This window comes from Sinohyriopsis cumingii, chromosome 13, assembly GCF_028554795.1.
Source record: "Sinohyriopsis cumingii isolate HCF-2022 chromosome 13, ASM2855479v2, whole genome shotgun sequence".
Taxonomy (NCBI): domain Eukaryota; kingdom Metazoa; phylum Mollusca; class Bivalvia; order Unionida; family Unionidae; genus Sinohyriopsis; species Sinohyriopsis cumingii.
Genome location: NC_142973.1, coordinates 5,961,162 through 5,983,873, shown reverse-complemented (window position 1 = coordinate 5,983,873; position 22,712 = coordinate 5,961,162). Strand labels below are relative to the sequence as shown.

The 22,712-nt window shown below is 37.2% G+C and overlaps 1 protein-coding gene across 1 annotated transcript in view; it reads left to right on the top strand.

Annotated features, from left to right (window-relative positions):
* Nucleotides 1-390: 390 nt before the first annotated feature.
* The window catches only part of LOC149784892 (sperm axonemal maintenance protein CFAP97D1-like), a 56,178-nt gene continuing 33,856 nt past the window's right edge, over nt 391-22,712 (top strand). Inside the window, exon 1 of the mRNA XM_089978474.1 lies at nt 391-554. Within this exon, the coding sequence (XP_089834600.1) occupies nt 461-554 (94 nt within the window). The 5' untranslated portion in view covers nt 391-460. The remainder of the gene's footprint in view (nt 555-22,712) is intronic.

Sequence of the window (22,712 nt, the reverse complement as noted above, 5' to 3'; positions counted from 1 at the left end):
TATAAAATCGTTTCAATTGCATGCATTTAAATGAATCACCTAAGAGACCCTTTTATTCCGTACAGGTGCATTACCTCTCTCCTAGTAATGGTGTTTGCGATTCTCCACAAGTTGAACACATCAGAACGTTCCAATTTGTTTTCTTATAAACAATGATTTTATTAAAATGTCTCAATTTTTTTCTTCTTGAAGACAAGATAATCAATCGAAATAAAATGCCTCACTAACGAACAGAGACAGTTTTCCTGGTTTCAGAAAGAGGGGACACAAAAACAGACGCGTGTTCAATCGACGCACCAAAAACCGTAAGTCATATCATCCTCATTTCATCAAAAGATAAAACTACAGTGACGTCATCAGTCGACGTCACCGTCACAGCAAAGTTTACTTCCATCGCTGGATTTAGCTTCAACATTTCTTTTATCATGTGTTAATTATGTGGTGCTAATAATTGTGCATTATGTATAGGAGGGAGACGACAAGCCCTAATAAGTTCCTAAAAGAAAAATGGGATCAAGTTATATTCAATTATCATCGTCAAAAACTTAAAAACGGTAACTTTTTCTTCTTTCTGTCTCTGTTTCTCTCCATTTCTGTTTACATATCGATACATCGATGGAAAAAAGGCTTGATGAATAAATAGATCAAGCGAGTACACAATTTAATAGTAGACTCACCAGTTCAGTGTTCAACTACTTGTATAGACAGACATAAATTTATTAATGTTTTATATGTACAATCAAATTTATCGAACATATAAAATCATTTCAATATGTACATATGAGCAGCAGGGAAGTCGTACAGACCAGGTGGCTCAGATAAATTTAACCCTCCCACCAAACATTTATCCGTAGAAGCCTCAGAAAGCAGAAATAACGCCTCCTGCGCAAATTAATCCGCAAAATTTCAACCCAAAGTGCATTTTTAGGTATAAAAAAAAACAGCATTTTTTTGGGGGGGATATTGTAAAATTTGTTTGTGATTGCAGGATTGGGTTGCGGATATTAATTTTATTTCACAATAAAACAATATCTTTGAAAATAAGATGAGCCGGAAAACTAGCACAGTTGGAGAGCCTCAATCTGCTAGATTAGCGCGAGATCAATTAGCGGCATTAAAGAAGCTAATTCCGACAAAACAATTATTTAAGAAAAATGTTCGTGGTTACGAAGATATGCAACATGGAATTTTAGAAACTTCGGCAAAATGGTTGAAGCCAGTTACTAAAACAATTGAACAAACTGTATATGGTGACGAAAAAGATAAGGAAGATGAGGAAGCCAGAAAACGTGGAATTTTTCGTGCGTTGAAAGGTATTGAGGAGCAATCACGAACATTACCCGATCGATTAGCAATAGCAGCAGCGGCAGCGCAACAGGGTGGACAACCTGCAATTGCCTTTAAAGTAGGTCGTAAAGGAAAAACTGAAGCAAGACCTAGAGGGAGAAAACCTGGAGTAAAAAAAAGGAAATTTGATATCGATGATTTAAGAGAAAATTTCACCGATGAGGGATGGAATATAATATCACAACCGCTATCTACGATATATAGTTTAGATCAATTTGGTCAACTTGCTGAAGATATGTTCAGTATTCGAAATGATTATTTGTCTGATATAGGAAGAGGAAGATATCCAACTCGTAAAAGTTGGTTTAGTATGTTATTTAGAATTTATGATGGAAAAACGCAAGCGAGTGAAAGGGATCCATCTTTTAGAAGATTTATGGCAGCAGCAGACGATAGATATGGTCATAATAAACAAATGGCGGAAGAAAGAAAACAGCAAGAGAAAGAAAGAAAACAGCAAGAGAAAGAAAGAAAACAACAAGAAAGAAAAGAAAAAACTAAAACACGAGGGAGAAAAGAAACATCACAGGAAGATATTCAACCACAGGAGCCAATAATTCAACCAGAGGAATTAGGAGCTAGACCAAAGGAAGATATTCCACCTCAGAAAAAGGAAAGAAAATCAAGAAGGAAAAAAGATCAGAGTGATGAACCGATAATTGTACCTAAATATAAATCATCACCGGCTAGTAGTGTGTTTAAAATTGATCCTAGTGTAACAGCGGATAATTATTTGAATACAAACATGTTGCATTTAACTCGCAACTATGATTCAGTAGTTCAAATGGCTGCGGATGATTCTACGGAAAATAAAAGATTATTTTTGCGAAAAGAATTTGATGCTGATAAAGTTAACACAATTGATTGGTATGCGATGATGTATTTTGGTAGTTTAGGAAAACCAGTAAGATATTCCGATGAAGATTTTGAGAAATTTACAGAAGATGTTCATAAACAGAGAGTAAAGTTATCACAAGGAAAAACAAGAACATCAATTTCAGCAACACCTAAAAAAGATAGTCCTAAAAAATATTATAATCCAACAGAGGAACTTATTTCTAAATTAATATACCCCAAACTCGAACCATCACCTGAAGAAATTTCTACTTTATTACAACCTCTTCCTCCTCGTCCCACTCTCCTTTCATTACCTACAGGTAAGGAAATTTTGCCACCTAAAAGTTCGCCACCTGAAAGTAGTGGTACTCCTGAAAAGGCTTATATTAGTAATCTTCTTACTATAAGGGAAAAATATCCTAAACAAGATAGTCCTGCAGGGGATTTGCCACCGAGGTCATCGTCGTCAGGGTTATCTTCAACGCCGTCAGATGAAGTATTTTACGTAACGCCATTGGAATCTCCAGAAACAAAAAGGGAAGGAAAAGGATATGGAAGTGGATATTCAGTTTGCCCCGACAGTGTTGTCAACGATGTTTCTCGTCTTGAAGTATTAATCGGAGGAAAACGAGCCGGAAATAACTCCCGTGAGATAGTCAACGAAGCATCAGATATTTGTCAGCGATTATTCCGTGGTGGTATCATCGATTCTCACATTTATAAGGAGTTTGTCGATGAGCTTATCGATTAAAACAACATAATTGAAATAATATGATTATTCACAAAAATCAACGCAGACCAAGACAGGTCCGCATAGTAAACTCTCGATTGCCAGTATACAAATATATTCACGGTAATGGATTCGGCGATATCGTTGGAAGTCTTGTCACGCGAGTAATACCTAAAATTGGACCCGTGATTAAGCAATTTGGGTTGAAAGCGATAGGAAAGATCGGCGAGACTGCCATTTCTGGTATCGGTAATTTGGCCAGTAAAGGCTTCAACGCTATCAAAGATAAAATATTAAGTTTAGTACGTAAAAAGCAACCCGTCAAATTACCCATTACCAGAGAAATGCCACCTGAAGTCAGTAAGGCCATAAATGATGCGGCAAATAAAAAAATAAATGATCTAGCACAGGAAGCTGCTATAACAAATCTAGCGCAGGAAGTTGCTAATACAAATCTAGCGCAGAATGTTGCTAGGACAAATCTAGCAAATACAAGTTTCGTTTCAGGTGATGGTCTTCGTTTTAGACGATATTATTAATAATAAATGTTCTCACAAGTGTCAAATGAAGTATTTAACATGGATGAACCAGTAGGTATGGATACATCAATGCGAGATTTCCAGTATTTCTCGTACGAGGTAGTTGAGCCAGATTCAAGAAATCGAAAGGAAATTCAAGTCCACGATACAACAAGATATTTTCTTCCATCTGAGGCGTATATCGAATTTGTTGGAAGGCTTGTTAGAGCCAACGATACCAACTTTGGAGCAGATTTTAAAGTTGGATTTGTCAATAACGGCATTATGTCATTATTCAAGAGTGCCACTTACATGATCGATGGAAAAGAGATTGAGTCAATCACGAATAATGTTGATATAGCAACGACGATCATAGGACTAGCAAGATACTCGGATGATTTTACCAGATCAGCCGGTCCTAGTATGATGTTTGCCAAGGATAATTCTAATGAAGCTGAACATAATCGGTATAACATCGCTATACCAATGGATCACACTGGTGTTGCACCAGCCACCCAGATGGCTTTAATAACTGGCGTCAATGACAATTACAATCTCGGATTTGCCACGCGAAAACTTATGTTGGTTGGTCCGAGTTTAAGATTTTCCTGCGCAATTCCGTTATCTCATATTTTTGGATTTTGTAGACATTTCAGAAAAGTTATTTACGGAGCGAAGCATACGATATCTTTCGTTCGAGATGTCAATGATGACAGAGCCATCTGGCGAGGTGCAAGTGTAGATCCCCTTGATATCGGCAAAGTTGTCCTTGAAAGAATTACCTTGTGGATGCCAGCAATAACACCATCGATGATCATAGAAGAAAAATTATTATCATTTATGAATCAAGGTGGAAAATCCGTTATGTCCTGGCTGACAACTATGACTGACTCCTACGATATTGATATTAACGGAATATTTACCTGGCGAATTGCTTCACAACAAGGTTCTTCTGCACCTAGACATATCTTTGTTGCCCTTCAATCTGTAGATAGAAATGATCAACTGCATAGTCACATGATATTTGATCGATTTGGGGCAACAAACATATCATTAAGAATAAATGGCCAACAGGAGCCAACCGAGGAAATAGCCATCGATTATACCACCAATTCCACGGCACGCGCGTATCATCGATTACTAAGTTTTATGGGTCGCGATCAAAATATTGATACCGGATTGCAAATATCACAACTAGATTTTAATACACTCTATCCTATCTATTATTTTTCCCTGGAACATCTCGATTTAGTAAAGCAGTCGGTTGTTGATATTCATTTCAAAGCCAGAATTAACACAGGAGGACCAGCAAGAGCAATCGCAGTAATTCTCAGTGATAGAACGATGATCCTGGAGGGTATCAGTGGTAGAATGAGAGTCATCGATGCACCCGTAGAGAACATGTAACAAATTCTAAATTTAGATTAAGTGATTATTAATATGCCATACGATCACGTTAGTGTAACTCTGACCCCCGGTCAGGTGAAAAAACTTCAATCAGCAACAGCAGCGCGACGAGGTTTAAGTTTAACTTTGAAAAGTAATCAACTTCACGGTGGACCTAACAAACTATCGTTAACTAAAAATCAACACGGACATTTCACCAAAGCCAGATCGGCAAATACTGGTATTCGTCTGAATCTCTCAATAGGAGCAATCAGAGATATGATCAAAGTAGGTGGTATTTTTCCATTGGCCGCGCTTATACCAGCGTTAATAGCAGGTGCGAAGGCAGTAGGATTAGGTGCACTTGGTGGGGCGGGTTCTGCAATAGCAGGAAAAGTTGTTGGAAAAATTATAGGAAAGGGATATCGTAAAAAAAAGGGCGGACTTCTCTTACCCCTTCTTCTCGCAAAAATGATGCAACAACAACGACAAGGATCCGGCCTTTACCTAAGACGACCCCCGTACGGATCCGGGTTAAGTCGAGCCTACCAGCCTCAAATTTAGATTTAATCAGTGAAGCAAAAAAAAAGAAAATAAAATTTTTCAGAGGCGTATTTATGCGAGATCAACTACCAGATAAACCAAATCCCACCGAGACAGGAATAATAAATCTCGATAAAAATTCCGGCCCTGGCACTCACTGGGTTGCTTACGCGATTAATCCTCGCGAAATCATTTACTTCGACTCATATGGATTAGCACCGCCAAATGAATTTATCAAATACGTGTCAAAACTAAAACTTCCGGTTTGGTATTCAACACTTCCAACACAAACATTAGCGGATCCACCAATATGCGGTCCAGAGTCAATTAATGTCCTTGATGCAATTTCAAAATCATCCAATCCTTATCGCAAAATTTTATTTGAATATACCGTAGATAAATATCATGGTTGACATTTACGGTAGATCTCTCTTTAGGAAAGAAAAAAAAGATGCAGTCGACATCGATACATCAAAGTTTGCAACCAAGAGCGATATTAACAATCTTTTATCACTGTCAGAAGTTGATCCTGGCGAAGTTGCTGTATTTCAAAATACAGAAGGGCGATTACAAACTAGCAACGTCAAAATAACTGACATAATCAAGCGAGATGAATACCGCGATCACATTAGTCAGTTTACTCGCCAATCGGAGATGGTATTAAAATCTATTGCTGATATCGCCGATATTATAGCAAAGTTACCCCTGAAGGCCGATAAAGCATTACACGACGATCTTCAGGATAGAATGACAAAAAGACTTAATAGGCTAAATAACGACCTTAAAAAACTTGACGATGCTTTAGATAAATTTAGCAAAAAATTTGACGAGAATATAAAAACATCAACTGATACTTCCTCCGCATCAGATCAAGCATCACATGACGATCTTAGCGAGAAAATAAAAAAAATCAACGAGGAAATTACTAATATTCTTGCCGAAATTAACGAAGTAAATATCTCGATGAGTCAGAAAATCGATAAAACATCAATCGACGATCTCAACGAAAAAATAAAAAAAATCAACGAGGAAATTACTAATATTCTTGCCAAAATTAACGAAGTAAATATCTCGATGGGTCAGAAACCTTCCATCGACGAGCTCAACAAAAAAATCAACGAGGAAATTATTAAACTCGGTAATGTTGTTGTTCCTGAATTTACCAGGGGAATTAACGCGATGCAAGTACAAATAAAAAAAATCAACGATGAAATTAACGTGGTACGTGAATTAGCGCGTCAAAAAGTCGATACATCAACGTACGATGAAAAAATTCAAGATTTAAAAACAAAAATATCGTCAATGAACCTTGGAAGATTATCGCGAATTTCGATACCAGAGGAAGTAGAAACAAAAAATCTTACCTGCAGTGTGCCACTTGTGGTAGAGGTACGAAAAGAGGCATGGTGGACACCCGAGAATAACACATTTACATTTAACCCGCCAATTAGTGGATATTATCGAATATTTATTCAATCTTCGGCAGGTTTTAAAATAAAAACCGGGGGTGATAAAATTTTTGGTGAAAATTTTAATTATGTTATGTACGCAGGTTATGATAATATATTTGTGTTAGAACCACCAGATAGAACCAATATGGGACCATTTGGTTATAGTATAGTTTTCGAATATTTATGTAAATATATTCGGGATTAAATCATGCAATTGTTATCGTAGATTAATAAATGACCGCATCTGATTACCGATACAATCTTGCGCGATCATGGCAGGATTCATTGCGAAAACAACTTGACGATTACCAAACAAAAATAAATAAATACCAGCGCAAATTAGTTATCATTGATGTTGCAGTTTACGCGGTATCAGCCGTAGTAGCTGGTGCGGGTATTATTCTATCCGCGGTAACAATGATAGCGCCAATTGCAGCAACAATAATAATCTCGTCAACAACAGCAATCGCGGGTGTTCTTAATATCATCGCGAAAAAGATATCCTCGTGCACAAGTGAGAAACTATCTTCGTACAAAAGTAAACTAACTAAGATCAGTGACGCGTACTCGAAGTTATCATTGTTACTTTCTGAAAGTCTCAACGACGGTATTATATCCGATCTAGAATTTTCTTCAATGATTAGTATTTACTCGGAGATTGAACAAATGAATATTAATAATGTCCGAGTTAGCCCAGATCGTGACAAACACGACACCGCCAACAACAACGTTAATATCGCTAAGTTCAACGAAACCAGAGTTTAGCATTAATTTCTCAACACCAATTAACGTTAGCGAAATTGCGTTAACACAATTGCGCGTCTACAATAGCTGGCCTAATGTTAGATCGAAATCATTTGGTAATTTGATGCCAAATAATTCACTTGTTTTTGCAAATAAGAATAAACCCGATGGAACACCCGATTGGATCGTCGTTGGTATACCAACCGGTAGTTACGAAATTGATCAGCTGAATAATGAGTTTACCACTAGAATATCAAATTTAACCGGCGATGCTACTCCGGGAATAAAGATATCTTCACATGATCCAACACTATCGTCAATGATAGAAGTGAAATCACCGTACGTGGTAGATATTTACCAATCATCGATCAGGAATATATTAGGTTGGCCCGAGGTCGCACCTCTGATAAAACCAAAGAAATCGGATGTTATTATTCCAGGTTGGTATGATGAAACCCTTCCAGAAATACCGGAACCAAAAAAGGAAGATTTTACAACCGACGAAGGATGGTATGGAGATATCAAACACAAACCTCTGATCCACAGCGCCATCAATCTCATGAATAACCACAAATTTAACCTGGTAATGTTCGCTTTCACTTTTATTAACGAAAGAATTCTCTCATGGTTGCCTCTTCCTAAAATCGCCCCAGATGTGAAAATCTTCGACGCTACCCACATTAACAGGATAATAGCCCCCATAGACGGTATCTTGGTAAGAAGAACTCTAGACGAGTTTATTCAAGAACACGAATTACAATTAAATTTATTGCGAGGATCATTTCATGAATGCATCCTAAATAAATCTAGTTCATGTAGCGAAATTATAAAACACGTGAAAATTTTAAATCAACTTGCAAATGATATTGAATATTATCATGATATGTTTATTCGGGCGATAGTCGACGATATATCAATTGCCGAATATGTTCTTCCTATTAGCAAATTCGAGTTGATCAAGAACTCGGGTGAGAAACAAAAATTCATGAGAGTATTTGAATTAACCGAGGAAACACTGCCAAATTTCAAATTTCCCAATTCTGATTTTGATGCGATGAGAAAATCCGTCACTGATACCATTGATGATTTATTTCCGAAATTATATACCGCATGGACCAAAAAAATACATTCAGAATTAATTCTTAAACACAATAACGATCCTGACAAAGGTGGACGACATATATCGCCGGGTATCGTTAATATAACGGATGTTATCGCGATTTATCTTCACGCGGATGTTGTCGAGGGTAGTTATAATGTTGATTCGTCAGTGTCGAATCAAGCGAATCAGGGATTTGTATTGTATTCATTTTCACCTAGCGCATCTCCCGGTTATTTGATAATCAAGGAGCCAATGAATCCGTTTTACCTGCGATGTCATAATCGATTTTTGTCAAGAATAAATTTCAAACTAACGGATCAGAAAGGAAATTTACTTGATATACGAGGAGAAACTGTAAGTATCAATCTTTTGGTGAAATCGTGAGAATCTCTGATTTTTAAATCGCAAGTGAGATTTTCCAAATCTGTATCCCAGAAATATTTCTGGGGGAAAAAAATAAATAAAATCCAGGGAAATTTTCAAAATTAATCTTTTTTTTTTGTTTTGCGGAGATATTCAATTATTCTTCGTCACTCTCCGAATCAAATATTATTGGTACATAGGAGAATTTGATCCACGAATCAGCATCATAAGAAAATGTTGCGTTGTATTTTCCTTCTGCCACTCGTTTTACTGAATGCGAGTCAATAACGAAATATTTTGCTGCTGCAGACATCGATGTAAACGCGATTTCCTCACCTGTTGCTTGATTCACTGATTTAACAGTCCTCGAATAATTAGGAAATCCACGGTTATTACCAAATCTTGAATTTTCACTCTGGGTTACCGCGCGCAGATTGGAAAGTTTATTGTTAAGTTTATTACCGTCAATGTGGTCGATAACAAGTCCTCTCTCTATTGGTCCTTTGTAGCATTCGAATATAAATCTATGATTCGAATAACATTCTGTTCTTTCATTTCTTTTATGGACTGTAAATTTGAGATATCCCGAATTACAAATACTACCAACACGTTTCTTTGTTTTGATGTTTCTAACGTTACCATCCTCAGATGCTTCGTAACCTTCGATGATGGGATGCGATTTATATTCACTCATGGGAATCGCTGATTTCATTTCCATATATGATATTCTCTTTGTTTAAATCGAAATTTGCTTTGAAACGATTAATATAATCTTCTTCGCATTTTATTACCGAGGAGGATCTTTTTTCATAATATCTCCGTAACTCACGATATTTTTTCCCTCCACAGGAGAAACATAATCTTGTCTTTCCTCGAATGCCAACTTGACAAACTAAACATCGTTGTGGTCCTTTGTTACCTCGTCGAATTTCGTATATATGAGCGCCACAATATTCACCTCTGCAGGATTTGTTACATGATTTTGTTGATCCAACTGTTATCCACGCGCATTGCTTCATTATATTTAGATATTTGTCTAAAATATAATAATGGATTTATTTGATCTCGATGAGGCAGAATATATCATTCCTGAAGTTGATAGTGCGAAGAAGGAATTTTTTGATGATGGAGCGATTCATGTTTGGTCGACATGGAAAACTAACTTTGTTGATGCTACGATGAATTTGGAGCGAGCGAAGAAGATAATCGAACATATAAAAAATTCACACAAAGAAGAGAGATTTATTTTCGGAATAAAATTTATTGCACAAATGCCCGATGATACTTGGATTATTCGTGATAAACGAGATCCAGTACGTGGCGGTAAGAAAAATGTTGTTCTTGATAAAAATTCGAAACCAGGATTGTTATTAGGGATTGATGGTCCTTATTATGCTAGGGCGTATCCTTCTAGTGCTGTTGTCTATGGAATTTATCGGCTGAATAATAATCCTGATGTGAAAAATCTACCTGCGATGAGGGAATCTCCGATAATAAACTGCGTAGCTGAGCGAGTTATCGAGCATATGAGGAATGCCCGTCGCGGATCTGGTCTGACTCAATTGAGATTGGATAAAATTAATTCATGGGCAAAGACAGTTGTTGATGGCGCATCAATCGATGATGTTGCTGCGTTAAGTAAGAAACTTAAATTTCCTATTACGGTTAAAACACTATCGGGTGAAATATTATATTCATCGCCGTATAATTCTCGAGGAACACCAATCGAAATTGTTGATCATAATTCACATGCGTGGAGTCAGTCGGTAATGATATTTCCGCGAGATCGTGTTGTTAAGTTTTATCCCGTGGAATCCAAAGATAGTTCCGATGCAATGTTTAGATATATCAAACTATTAGCCAAGTCCGATCCAATATCGATTTGGTTATTTTCTAGCGAAGAAAGATACGATCAATTTATCTTACCACGCGGAGATATTTACCGTGATGAAATATTACACGAAGCGATGAGAAATATCGCGGAGAAGTATTCGTCTAATCCAAATCAGTTGCTGACAAATTGCTTTACTGTTCCGTCTGTTGCTGCTCATGCTGCCAGAGAAAGAAATTCGTGGAAACCTACAAGAAATGAATTTCTCAATGATATTCAACTTAGTTGTATCGAATACGGCCATGGAGGATTATGGAATACCAAATACTATTTCGAAGATATGATTTCCGTTGATATGAGCGCATGCTATCCTGGAAGTTTCCTCGGATATGGCGATTGTGCAAATTACTTTGCTAAATTCGGTCATCCTACTAACGAGATGACGAGAGTGGCAATTAACGGACCGTTACCCGATTTTGTAATGACAGGATTCGCTTATGTTACTTCATTCGAACTTGCTGAAAATTTGCATAAAATTTGTTATATTTGGTTTGGTCGGCATTTATCTCAGCGAAGATGGATTCCTATAGTGCTGTTGAGATATATGCTAGATTCGTCGATGTTAATATCACTGACGGTAAGTGAAGCAATTATATCGTATAGAAAGCAGACCGAGGTGTGGTTGCCGACAGATTGTGAGAACGCGAAAGATATTGGAAGAAAAATAATTGGTAAATTTACTCAAGGAGGATCAGTTGATCATAAACATCGCCACGCTAGGTTATTTATCAATGATGCGGAGATGGATTTTATTATTGCTGATACGGTATCGCGTGGAATATTTTGCAATAGAGAAAATATTATTATTGATGGAACGAAATTAGGTACCGTGATAACTTATCTCGATGGAGAATCAGCGCAGTATACTCATTTAAGATCATCGATGCTCGCTTATGTGAGTATTAATTTGTTGTCGATGATAAATAAATTTTCTGATATCGCGGTAAGGGTTGCAACGGATTCATTTTATATTGATAAAAAATATCAGTGTAGGTTGGAGAATTTAATCACCGATGGTTCCTGGGGAACTTGGAGAATAAAAAACGAGGATATTCTAGATTATTGTGAGGACGCGGATGTAGAAGATTGCGATAAATTTCATAAAGATAAATGCGATGAAGTATCAACAGCAGTATCAGTGTTTGATCCAATTTCACGAAACAAATTCGTTTACCTAAATGGTCCTGGCGGCAGTGGTAAAACAACACGAGCAATAAACTTATTTTCAAATTCTGATATGATCGTGTTAACTCCAACTCACAGATTAGCGCGAGAAATAAAACAACGTGGCGTTAGTTCTTGTACGTATCATAGTTATTTCAAGTACAGCGGTGGATTGTGGGATTCAGCTCGAATGGGAAACAAATATATCAACAAGATTATAATATTTGATGAAATTTGCACGGTAAATTTAGTTGTGTTAAAATTATTCCTGAGTTGGCTAGAAGAAAAAAATACTGCAGTAATAATGTGTGGCGATCATGGACAACCTGATCCTATTGATGGTGAATCTCCTCACAGATGGCTTAGAAATTTTGTAGATTATTATGAGGAGATTGATGCTGATTATAGATCTAATGATAATTTATTGACTGAGTTTAAAAAAATGATTCGATTGCAACCTAATAAATTTCAATGTGATGTGATGAGAAAAATAATCGACGAAACTTCGATGGATAATTTTCTAACTTTGTGGCGTCCAGATCATCTGATTGTTGCTAGCAGAAAAATTGTTCGCGATGTTATTCAGGAAATATTATTCAAACTTCATTGTGATAAATTTCCAACATTGCAGGTGCCGTTGTGTTATAGGCCAACTGATACTAGGAAACAAAATATCAATGTTATTTTGCCATGTGGAGAAGAAAAAATATTAGTTTTGAATGATATTATTTTCGTTGATATTAATCTTGTCAATGATGCAATAAACGCAGAAAGATCGCCATGGAAACTCGGATACGCAGCAACGATACATTCATCACAGGGATTAACAGTAGATGGCCAGGTCTGGATCGTCGATGATAGAATTTCCTGGTCAAATTTAGTTTATCTAGCTGTGTCTCGAGTAAGAAAATTATCTCAGCTAGGTAGAATTAAATTTCACATTAACGACAATGGTGGTAATTGAGTATCCTTTGGTATTATTTGTAATTCTTCTTTGGTAAATCCGCGTTGTGGCGCTAGTGAATCTAGAAAATAAATCGCTGGCCTTCCTGATGATCTTGTTACAGCTGATATTTTATGTGTCGTAACACTCCAGTTTGGATCAGTTGCTCTTTTTCTGCCACCCTCGGCTTCTCCCTCCTTATATAAATACCTTACAATAACGCTACCTAGCACAGGCGGAATTGTGGAACTTCGCTTTAGTGGTATATTTGGTTTTGTAATTGCAGTTGCGGGTTTCATTGATATTGTTCGTGTTACTTCGTTATTTAGTGCGTTAATCACGTGAGGTAATCTTGTTACCCAATCGCGAGATCGTTTATCTTGGATAAATTCTCTCGCGTACTGATATCCGAATAATCGTTCTGCAAGAGTTTTATTGAATCTCTCAACGATAGCTTGATTGTGATGAACACCTACAATACCGCGACGGATTTTAACATTATTCTTTTTCATCAGTGAAGTAACCGCACCGAGGAATTCTCGTCCTGGATCAACCTGGAGAAGCTTCGGCCATGTTAATGGAGATCGTGAATAAATTTCGCTAAACGCCTTAGCAATATCTGTTGCTGTTTTATTCGATAACGGTTCCGCTTCCTTGTACCTACTTGCAATATCAACAACCGTCAGAACATATTTGTATGTAACTCCGTCAACGGTATCGTAAGGAAGAAACATAAGATCAGCCTGATGGACTTCATTAGGGACACTGACAGAGAAACTCGCATATGATATTTTCTTAGGCGGAGGAAGATAAATTTGCCAGACTGCTTGCCTCGATAGCCACGATTCAGCGACAGATTGCTTTACTTTTGCTGCCTTAGCAAGTTTGTCTATTGCTGATTTTCCTCGCCAAAATCCTCGCGGAGAATAATATATTTGCTCCATTATAAATTACCAGCACCTAGTACTAATTTACCTTTCATTGCTCCTTTTATTAACCAAGTTGCCAATTTCTCTTTGAAATTTTTATCAGGAATAGCATCTATTGCGTGAATTAATTTAATATCAGCGAGATGTCTTTGTTGTAAATCTCCGCTGCGATATGCAAGATCGTGATAGTAGCATGCGTTATCGATGGCGTTTACTGGATCCTCGCCAGGATTTGGTTGATTATTATCGTTAAGTCTTATATCTAGCCTTGTACCAGGTCCGCAGTAATTATATCCTGGTAAATGTTTCTCTCCGGGATATTTCGCCCAGGGAGTTCCAGGTAGATTTGTTAAGGAGGTTGCGATATCTCCTCCGGTTCTACTTTTTTTTTTACAAATCTAAACTTAATTGTCTTACAAACCGCACATTCACCTTTGATTGCATTCCTGTTGTTGCGCGTAACGACTTCGATTGGATTTAGCGTGGCAGTTCGAGTGCGACACTTAACACAATATGAATCCATAATATTCTAATAACATGAATGTAATTGATTTTTCAGCCACAAAAAAACGCGAGCAAGTGAAACACATCGATGCATTACCAAATTCGATTAGAATGATAATTATTGGACCATCTGGTTCTGGAAAAACGCAATTGTTGCTAAATTTGATAATGAGATGGCTAAAATGGGATAAATTATACTTGGTTGCGCCATCCGTTGATGATCAGCGATGTTATCAAGTACTAAAGGAATTTAGCGATAATACTGAGGATGGCACAATAGAATTTATAACGGATATCAATGAGGCTCCATCAGTGGAAAATTTAGACGGTGATGCTAATAATCTTGTTGTTTTTGATGATGTGATGCTGGATAAGCAAACTAACCCAGCTAGGATATTCTCGCGTGGCCGACACAAGAACACCGATGTGATTTACGTGACACAGCGATATACGCAAATTCCAAAGGTGATTAGAGATAATTGTAATATTTTATCAGTTTTCAATGGCGTTGATACTCACACGCTGAGAAATATCCATCAAACTTGGTGCAATGGCGACATGGATATAAATAAGTTTAAAAATTTCTTTAGTCACGCTCAGGCAACACCACACGGTTTTGTCACGATTAATCTTCATGATCCTCGTAGTAGGTATCGAGTTGGTCTTGATCAAATTTACTCATAAAATTGCAGCCCACCATAATTCATTATGGCACAAACAAATTTTACAATACCCCCCCCCCAAAAAATGCTGTTTTTTTTTATACCTAAAAATGCACTTTGGGTTGAAATTTTGCGGATTAATTTGCGCAGGAGGCGTTATTTCTGCTTTCTGAGGCTTCTACGGATAAATGTTTGGTGGGAGGGTTAAATTTATCTGAGCCACCTGGTCTGTACGACTTCCCTGCTGCTACATATGTCCTTGGTAAAAAAAATCAAGATAAGTTCAACATGTTAAACCCCTTGAAATAATCAACTCAAGTTCAAAATTTCTAATTAATTCATTTAAAAAATAAAAACATTTACAAAATACCTATTCCTGAATATAAGTTAGGTGTCTGAAGTGAGGTAATCATAAGTATAAACCTTTCTTGATATCATTAAATAACATTTGGCCATTATGATTATATCTCTTGATGGTAATGCATATCGCTCCGGTGGTCTAGTGGTTGGAGCGTCCGCCTTGAATGCGGAAGGTCGCGGGTTCGAAACCTGGCCGAGTCATACCTAAGACTTATAAAAATGGTACAAACAGCTGCCTCGCTATGCGCTCAGCATTAAGAGGTTAGCGTAAGGACTGGTCGGCCCGGCGTCAGGATAATATGACTGGTAGGGACATGATTCGGCATGATGTCCCTGTAGAGGCTAGACATCACCGTAAACTGCCACACTGCAGACATCTTAGCGATATGACTGAAAAAGTGTTGAAGCTTCTTTAAAAACCCAAATCACACACATAAACACACACTTCATTATATCGCTACATTAATTGAGTCAATCAGCGGTTGTTGAACATTATTGTAAACCATAAGAAAATTATGAATATTGTTTTTTTGATTAGAGACTTTCTATTACTTGCATTCGACAAAACGCAGCAGAGAAATGTTTGTCTAGGTCAGCATCTGGACTTTCGCGCAGAATGAATAAGCAGGGTCACCAGTTGGCAGAGTGGTCAAAAGTGCTCACCTTTACCGACCACTGCTATCTCACCCATGCCCGCATCGGTTCGAATCTCGGGCGCGGTCATTATGGGTATCTGAGGAAGAGAAAGCTTGCCAATGACTAACAGTGGGACCATGGTTCGTACCCTTGTTTTCCCGAGTTCTTCCTCCAATAGTTGTACTGGCAGCCATGTATGACCCTATCGTGTGCTAAAAAATGGCGTTAAACCCACAATAACAACAGTAACAACAAAGCAATCAGGTGTGATTTGGCGGGTTCTGGAGAGGTCACTTGCACTAAAAATTCTACTAGTCCCAGAAAATGCAACATTATCGATGATGATTTATGCCTAGTATAAGAATGATAATATATATGCATCTGAACATGTACGGAAATTTTGTCATAAATTTCGGCAAATGAAGGAAATAAAATAAGGAAGTTACTTATCATGCTGTGTTGGGTTTTTTAACACTTATTTGATGACTATACAGACAAGTAGTTTCATGAGTACAAGTAAAATACACAGGCACTTGATTCTGGGGAAACTAAGTAGAGCGGAAGTAGATCTTTAGAAAGGTCGCCTGTGTGTGAAAGACACGAAGCAACGGATAAACATTTTGCAAAATTGGCCTTTCATAATCAGTAAGGTTGCTTAAATGGTAATGGATGAAAGGTGTGGAGTGTCTTCCAGTGTATCTCCTAGGGGTGCAAGACTGAGAGTCAAAAATCTCCTTAGTGTCAAAACTGGGAGTCAAACTGAGTAAAAACAAACTTTTGGTATCAAAACTGGGGGTCAAATTAAAACTTTGGGGGTCTATGAAGCGCAGATAAGGGTAAAGGGAAACACTGGTCTTCCTTACCGTGGTGTACGTTATGAGTGACTGAATGCGTATATAGTATTGGAAAATTAGATCCGAGTCATCGAGGGGTCAGATTGTGACCGGCGAGAGTTAGTTACCTTGTGTTATATGGTGAGTGTACGCATTAGTTTCCCCAGAATATCAAGTGCCTGTAGTAAAATTTCATTTTCTTTGACGGATGCTAAGCTTAGACGCTGAATATATATATATATATATATATATATATATATATATATATATATATATATATATATATATATATATATGGAGAGAGAGAGAGAGCAACGGGTTCCCTGTTTGAAAATGTGGCTTCATGATAAAAGCTTAGTCAAACAGAAGACCAGCCACAAAATATAGAAGTACACAAACTCGAAATAGCGATCAACAAAGAATTACAGTCCAGCTTCATTGCCACAAATTAATTTGTTATAATAATAAAATTCATTCACGTTCTTAAAAAATACATATAATAATAATAATAATAATAATAATAATAATAACAATAATAATAATGAGGACTTTGTATAGCGTCTAATCTTTAGAAGCTATAAGCGCTTTACAACTTTAGACAAAACCTATAATATAAGAAACATAATAATAATATTACAAAATCAAAGAACATTAAATTAGAAAAACATTTAAAAAATAAAAGAACATGCTGAGAATATTTCAGGTAGGAAACATTAGGTCTTTAAGTTTGTTCTTGCTGTCGAAATAAGTGAGTTTTGAGAGCCCTCTTGAATGAGATCACTTTGTCTTTGTGTTTAAGTTCAGTGGGCAATGCATTCCACGTTGCTGGGCCCTGGTATGCAAAAGAACGCTGTCCATATGACTTTGTTTTCATACTTGGAATAATGAGTTTTCGATTGTCAGAAGAGGAGCGTAAGTATCTTGCTGGTGTGTACACATGAGTGAGGTCAGATAGGTATGTTGGACTAGAGTCCGACAGTGAAATGTAGTACAGAGAACAAATTTTGTGTTTGCTTCTGGATCGAATGGATAGCCAGTATAGGGTACAAAGCACCGGGGAGGTGTGCTCTGATCGTGGTACTCTAAGTATATCCGAGCAGCTGTGTTTTGAACTTTTTGAAGTTTCTGGAGTAGATATTGAGATGAACCAGACAGATTTGAGTTACAATAGTCCAGTCTTGAAGGTACTAATGAACACACAGGTGATTTAGTGGCATCGTCTGAAAGATATTTGCGAACTGAGCTGATGCGTCTCAGCTCAAGATATGCAGCCTTGCATATGTTCATAACATGTTGGTGCAATGTGAGAGTACTGTCCAGAGTAACACCTAGGTTTCCTATTGATTGTGTGAATTTAATGTTGGCGTTGCTGATATTTATTGTTTGAGATAAAGGATGTGAATGAGAAAGTCTTTGTGTTGTGATCAGAATGGCCTCAGTTTTATCATCATTCATCTGCAGCTTGTTGCAAGTCATCCATGATTTCACATCAGAAATGCACCTCTCTACACCTTGGATGGTAGCATCAACTTCAGTTGGGTGCCTAGATTTGTATATTTGGGTGTCATCAGCGTACAATTGGTGAGACACTGGATGGTGATGTATGACACTGGAAAGCGACTGAGTGTACAGAATGAAGAGAACAGGTTCAAGAACAGACCGCTGTGGAACACCACAACATAGATCAACTGGGTTGGAGTGTATTCCATTTGCAGATACAATTTGTGTCCTGTTGACCAAGTAGGACTTGAACCACAGTAAGGCTGTATCATGAATGCCAAATACATGCTGGAGACGGTGAAGTAATATATCATGGTCTATTGTGTCAAATGCTGCAGACAAATCAAAGAGGGTGAGGACTGTAATCTTTCCGCTATCCAATGCAGAGAGAATGTCATTAGCTACTTTTAAAAGAGTAGTTTCAGTACTGTGACAAAAGCAATATGCAGATTGTACATTGCTAAAAAGACTGTTTGAATTTAGATGAGATACAAGCTGGGATAGAACAATCTTTTCTAAGATTTTTGAAATGAATGGGAGATTAGAAACTGGGCGGTAGTTCTTTAAATCGTTATGGTCTAGTGTTGGTTTCTTCAGCAGGGGCTTTACAATGGCAGTTTTGAAAAATGATGGGAATTCCCCAGATGAGAGAGAGGTATTAATAACATCAGTTAGTGCAGGCAATACTGGATCTAAGCACTCAAGCAGCAGTGATGTTGGAATTGGATCAAGTTCACATGACTTTGGTACACTCTTCATCACGATTGTACGTACGAAATCCAAAGAGACAGTTCAAATGCTGCTAATGGATGCCGCTCAAATTCTGTATCCCAACTGTATCGTGACGACGAGTCAATTGAAATTGTGGTGTCAAGCTTATCTCTAATGGTTTGTACTTTGTCACGGAAATAATTTGCAAACATGTCCGGAAGGTCGACTGGAGAGAAGGTAGTTGGAAGTGGTGTTGATTTGTTCCTTGACATTAGCTTGTTAGTAATCTCGAAGACCTCTTTGCAGCTGGAACTTTCCATGATTTTAGTAGTGTAGTGGGCTGATTTCGCTGCATGGACTATATTTGTGACGTTCTTCTCAGCGACTTCATAGATTTACTTATGAATAGTGAGTCTGGTGGAAAGCCAGAGCCTCTCAGCTTTACGGCGGTCTCGTTTAGCAGTGCGAAGCTGGTCATTAACACTACTATACCATTGGAGAACACTTTTTAATTGATACTCTGCACTTGGTAGCTGGGGCATGTTTGTCAAGTAATGAACGCAGACAGTTATTGAGTTGTTCTGCGGTAGGAGGTAAGCAAGTTGTTAGGTTAGCTTGGATGTCGTGCATTAATTTGGTTCTATTTATCATACGGAGGTTTCTCTTAGTTAAAGGTGGAGGGTTAGGGACTGATACGTCAAGATGGCATATAATGCAGAGGTGATCTGATGCAAGGTCATGGAATACCAGGGAGGACTGTAGAATGTTATCATCAGATCTACGAAGAATCCAGTCTAAAATGTGACCATGTTTATGGTTGGGTTGGTTAACTGATTGTTTGAGGTTGAAAACATTAATGGAATCTAGGAGTTTTTATGTATTTGAGTTTCCGGGACAATCAAAGTGAAAGTTGAAATCTCCAAGAACAATTAGGTTGCCATCTATCGAATTTCCATAGTCCAGGAGATTCGGAAACTGCTCCAAAAAAAGAGAGTCAGCCAGGTTGTTTTTTCTACTAGGAGGAGGGCGGTATAGGCAGAAAAAATGTACTGACCTTTGCTCCAGTGTGAGTGTGGTTTGGACTAGTTCAAACGATGTGTGGTCGAAATTGAATGTTGTGGTGTAGTTCAGACGTTTTATCATGGAGTTCTTTGTGATGACAGCAATTCCACCTCCGCGAGAATTACGGGGGAACGACTTGATGGAGTAACCAGTAGGTGTTAGATCCGCACACTTGGGCTCATCGCCTGATGTTTTTAGCCATGTTTCTGTCAAGAATAATATGTCAACATTTTCGTCGTTGATAAAATTAACTATTTCTGTGCGTTTTTCCGGTGGTCCTACCGACTGGGCATTGAATATTGCAATGCGCAGAGGTATTTCTTGGATAGTTGACATAAAGGTTGACGAATTAATTGGGATTTGAATTAGGTTATCTAAATTAACGGTCGAAATTTTTTTAAATGGTTGTGTCGAAATAAATAAGATAACTGGAATTCTTCTTCCTGTTCTATGCCGGCCAGCTTTGAAACAACGTTTCTTTTTTCGCTTCTGTTTACATTTAGGTAATGATGAATGTAGTCCCAGTTCGTTTAGTCTAGAGCACAATGTAGTGTGGAGAGCCAAGGAGTGAACATTTAAAGCAATTAATGAGGGTCCATCGTAGCATAAACGGGTTGACAGGCGAGTATCACGTGATGGCGGTTTGTGCAAAAACAGTGAAGCAAGACAGCTGAGAAAAAGTCTAATTATTCTCGTTTCCAAAACAAGGGGATGAAGAAACACATACGAATTTAACAGCCAATACATAATGAACACAATAACGAAGATGAAAACAGGCAACAAGCACAAATATCATGAAAACGGCACTAAATAAAGGAACAGCTGCTTCAAGCCGGTTAAGCGATAGCGGCCATCTTGTTCTCCATATGTCCTGATCAAATATGGCTATTTTGCAATGAAAATTTTAGTACCACGATAACATAAAATTAAAGAATATACACATTAGTAATGCAATTTATCTTTTATATTTTATAGAAATGAATGTCTTGTCTTTTGGATACATACTACACCCATATTCTAATAGAAATAAAGAATACAGTATTATAATAGATCAAAACCGTCGTTATTTTAAAATTCGTTATAAATTTTAAAGCTGATCAGTATGTGCGTATTGTATCATTTCCGACATTAAACTGCGCCATGCTGGGAAATTTACTGTTGATTATATAAAAAAATGGTGGATAGTGTTACGTGTTTAGGCTCTTACAAAACGTAACAAGAAAAAAGTGAAGACAACGAGCTTTATAAAATTTAACAAATAATTTATTTCCCTAGAAAAACTAGGTAAAAATTAAGAAAAAGGAACTTACGGTTTTACGAATCAAATTCAAAATTAATTCAAGAATAATCCAAGAACTAAAAAATAGAAGTCCTAGTAATAAAAAGTCCTAATAAAACTGAATTCGAATCCCGATTAAATCCAAAATGGAAGGCGATGACATATTGTATGGTCAGCGTCGTACTGATGTGTCAACAGTTCTTTGTTGTTGAATAAAAGAAAATAATATTCCAATTTGAATTCTGTATAAATTTCGACAACTGTCTTTGTCCAAGAATTAACTTAGAGCACAAGTATTTCCAGGGGAAAATAATCTCTTGGAATCCAAATAATTTAAAGAAAAATGAAATAATTAGCCCCAAAAAAACTAGTCATAATAAAAAAACACCTGGACGTCTCCAGTGTTAAGGCAAGTAATGACTATTTTTTCTCAAAACATCAATAATAAACATAGTCACGATGCAAAACAGATGCCCGGATGCGGGTCAATCCTCCAGAAAAATCTAATTGATACATGTTATGTGTCACGTACTCCAAGTATGGCTTTGATTTCACTTTATGAATCTTACTCTGAGAAAAAAAATTAACAAGTGTTTACTTCAGCTCTCACTGATTTCTGAATCAAGGTCAGGAACTAGGTCAGCATTAGATACAAAGTTTATATTATTAGTTGTTTACGAATAATAGTCAGGTCAAACAGAACTGAACTGAATTTCTGGACAATGTCAAGTCCAGTACATACAGTTACATTGCAATAGCATGTAATGGAATATAAAAAATTAAAATACAAACAAACAATTAAATTAAATCAAATATAAATTAAATAAATCAAATATACATAACAACATTATTGTCATATATTAATGTTATATTCTATATATCAATCAATATTGTTATTCTGAAATATTTTCAATTTAAATCCTTTTGTGTGTATATATATGTTTGTTGTTGTTGTTGTTGGGTTTAACGCCATTTTTCAGCACACGATAGGCTATGTATGGCGGCCAATATTAATGGTGGAGGAAGAACCCGGGTTTCCCGGGAAGAACCACCGACCCACGAGAAGTTACTGGCAAGCTTTCTCATATACCCACATTGGCCGAATCCTAGACTCGAACCCACGCAGACAGAGGTGAGATGGCAGTGATCCGTAACGGAGAGCGCTTTAGACCACTCGGCCACTCGGGACCCCCTATATATATATATATATATATATA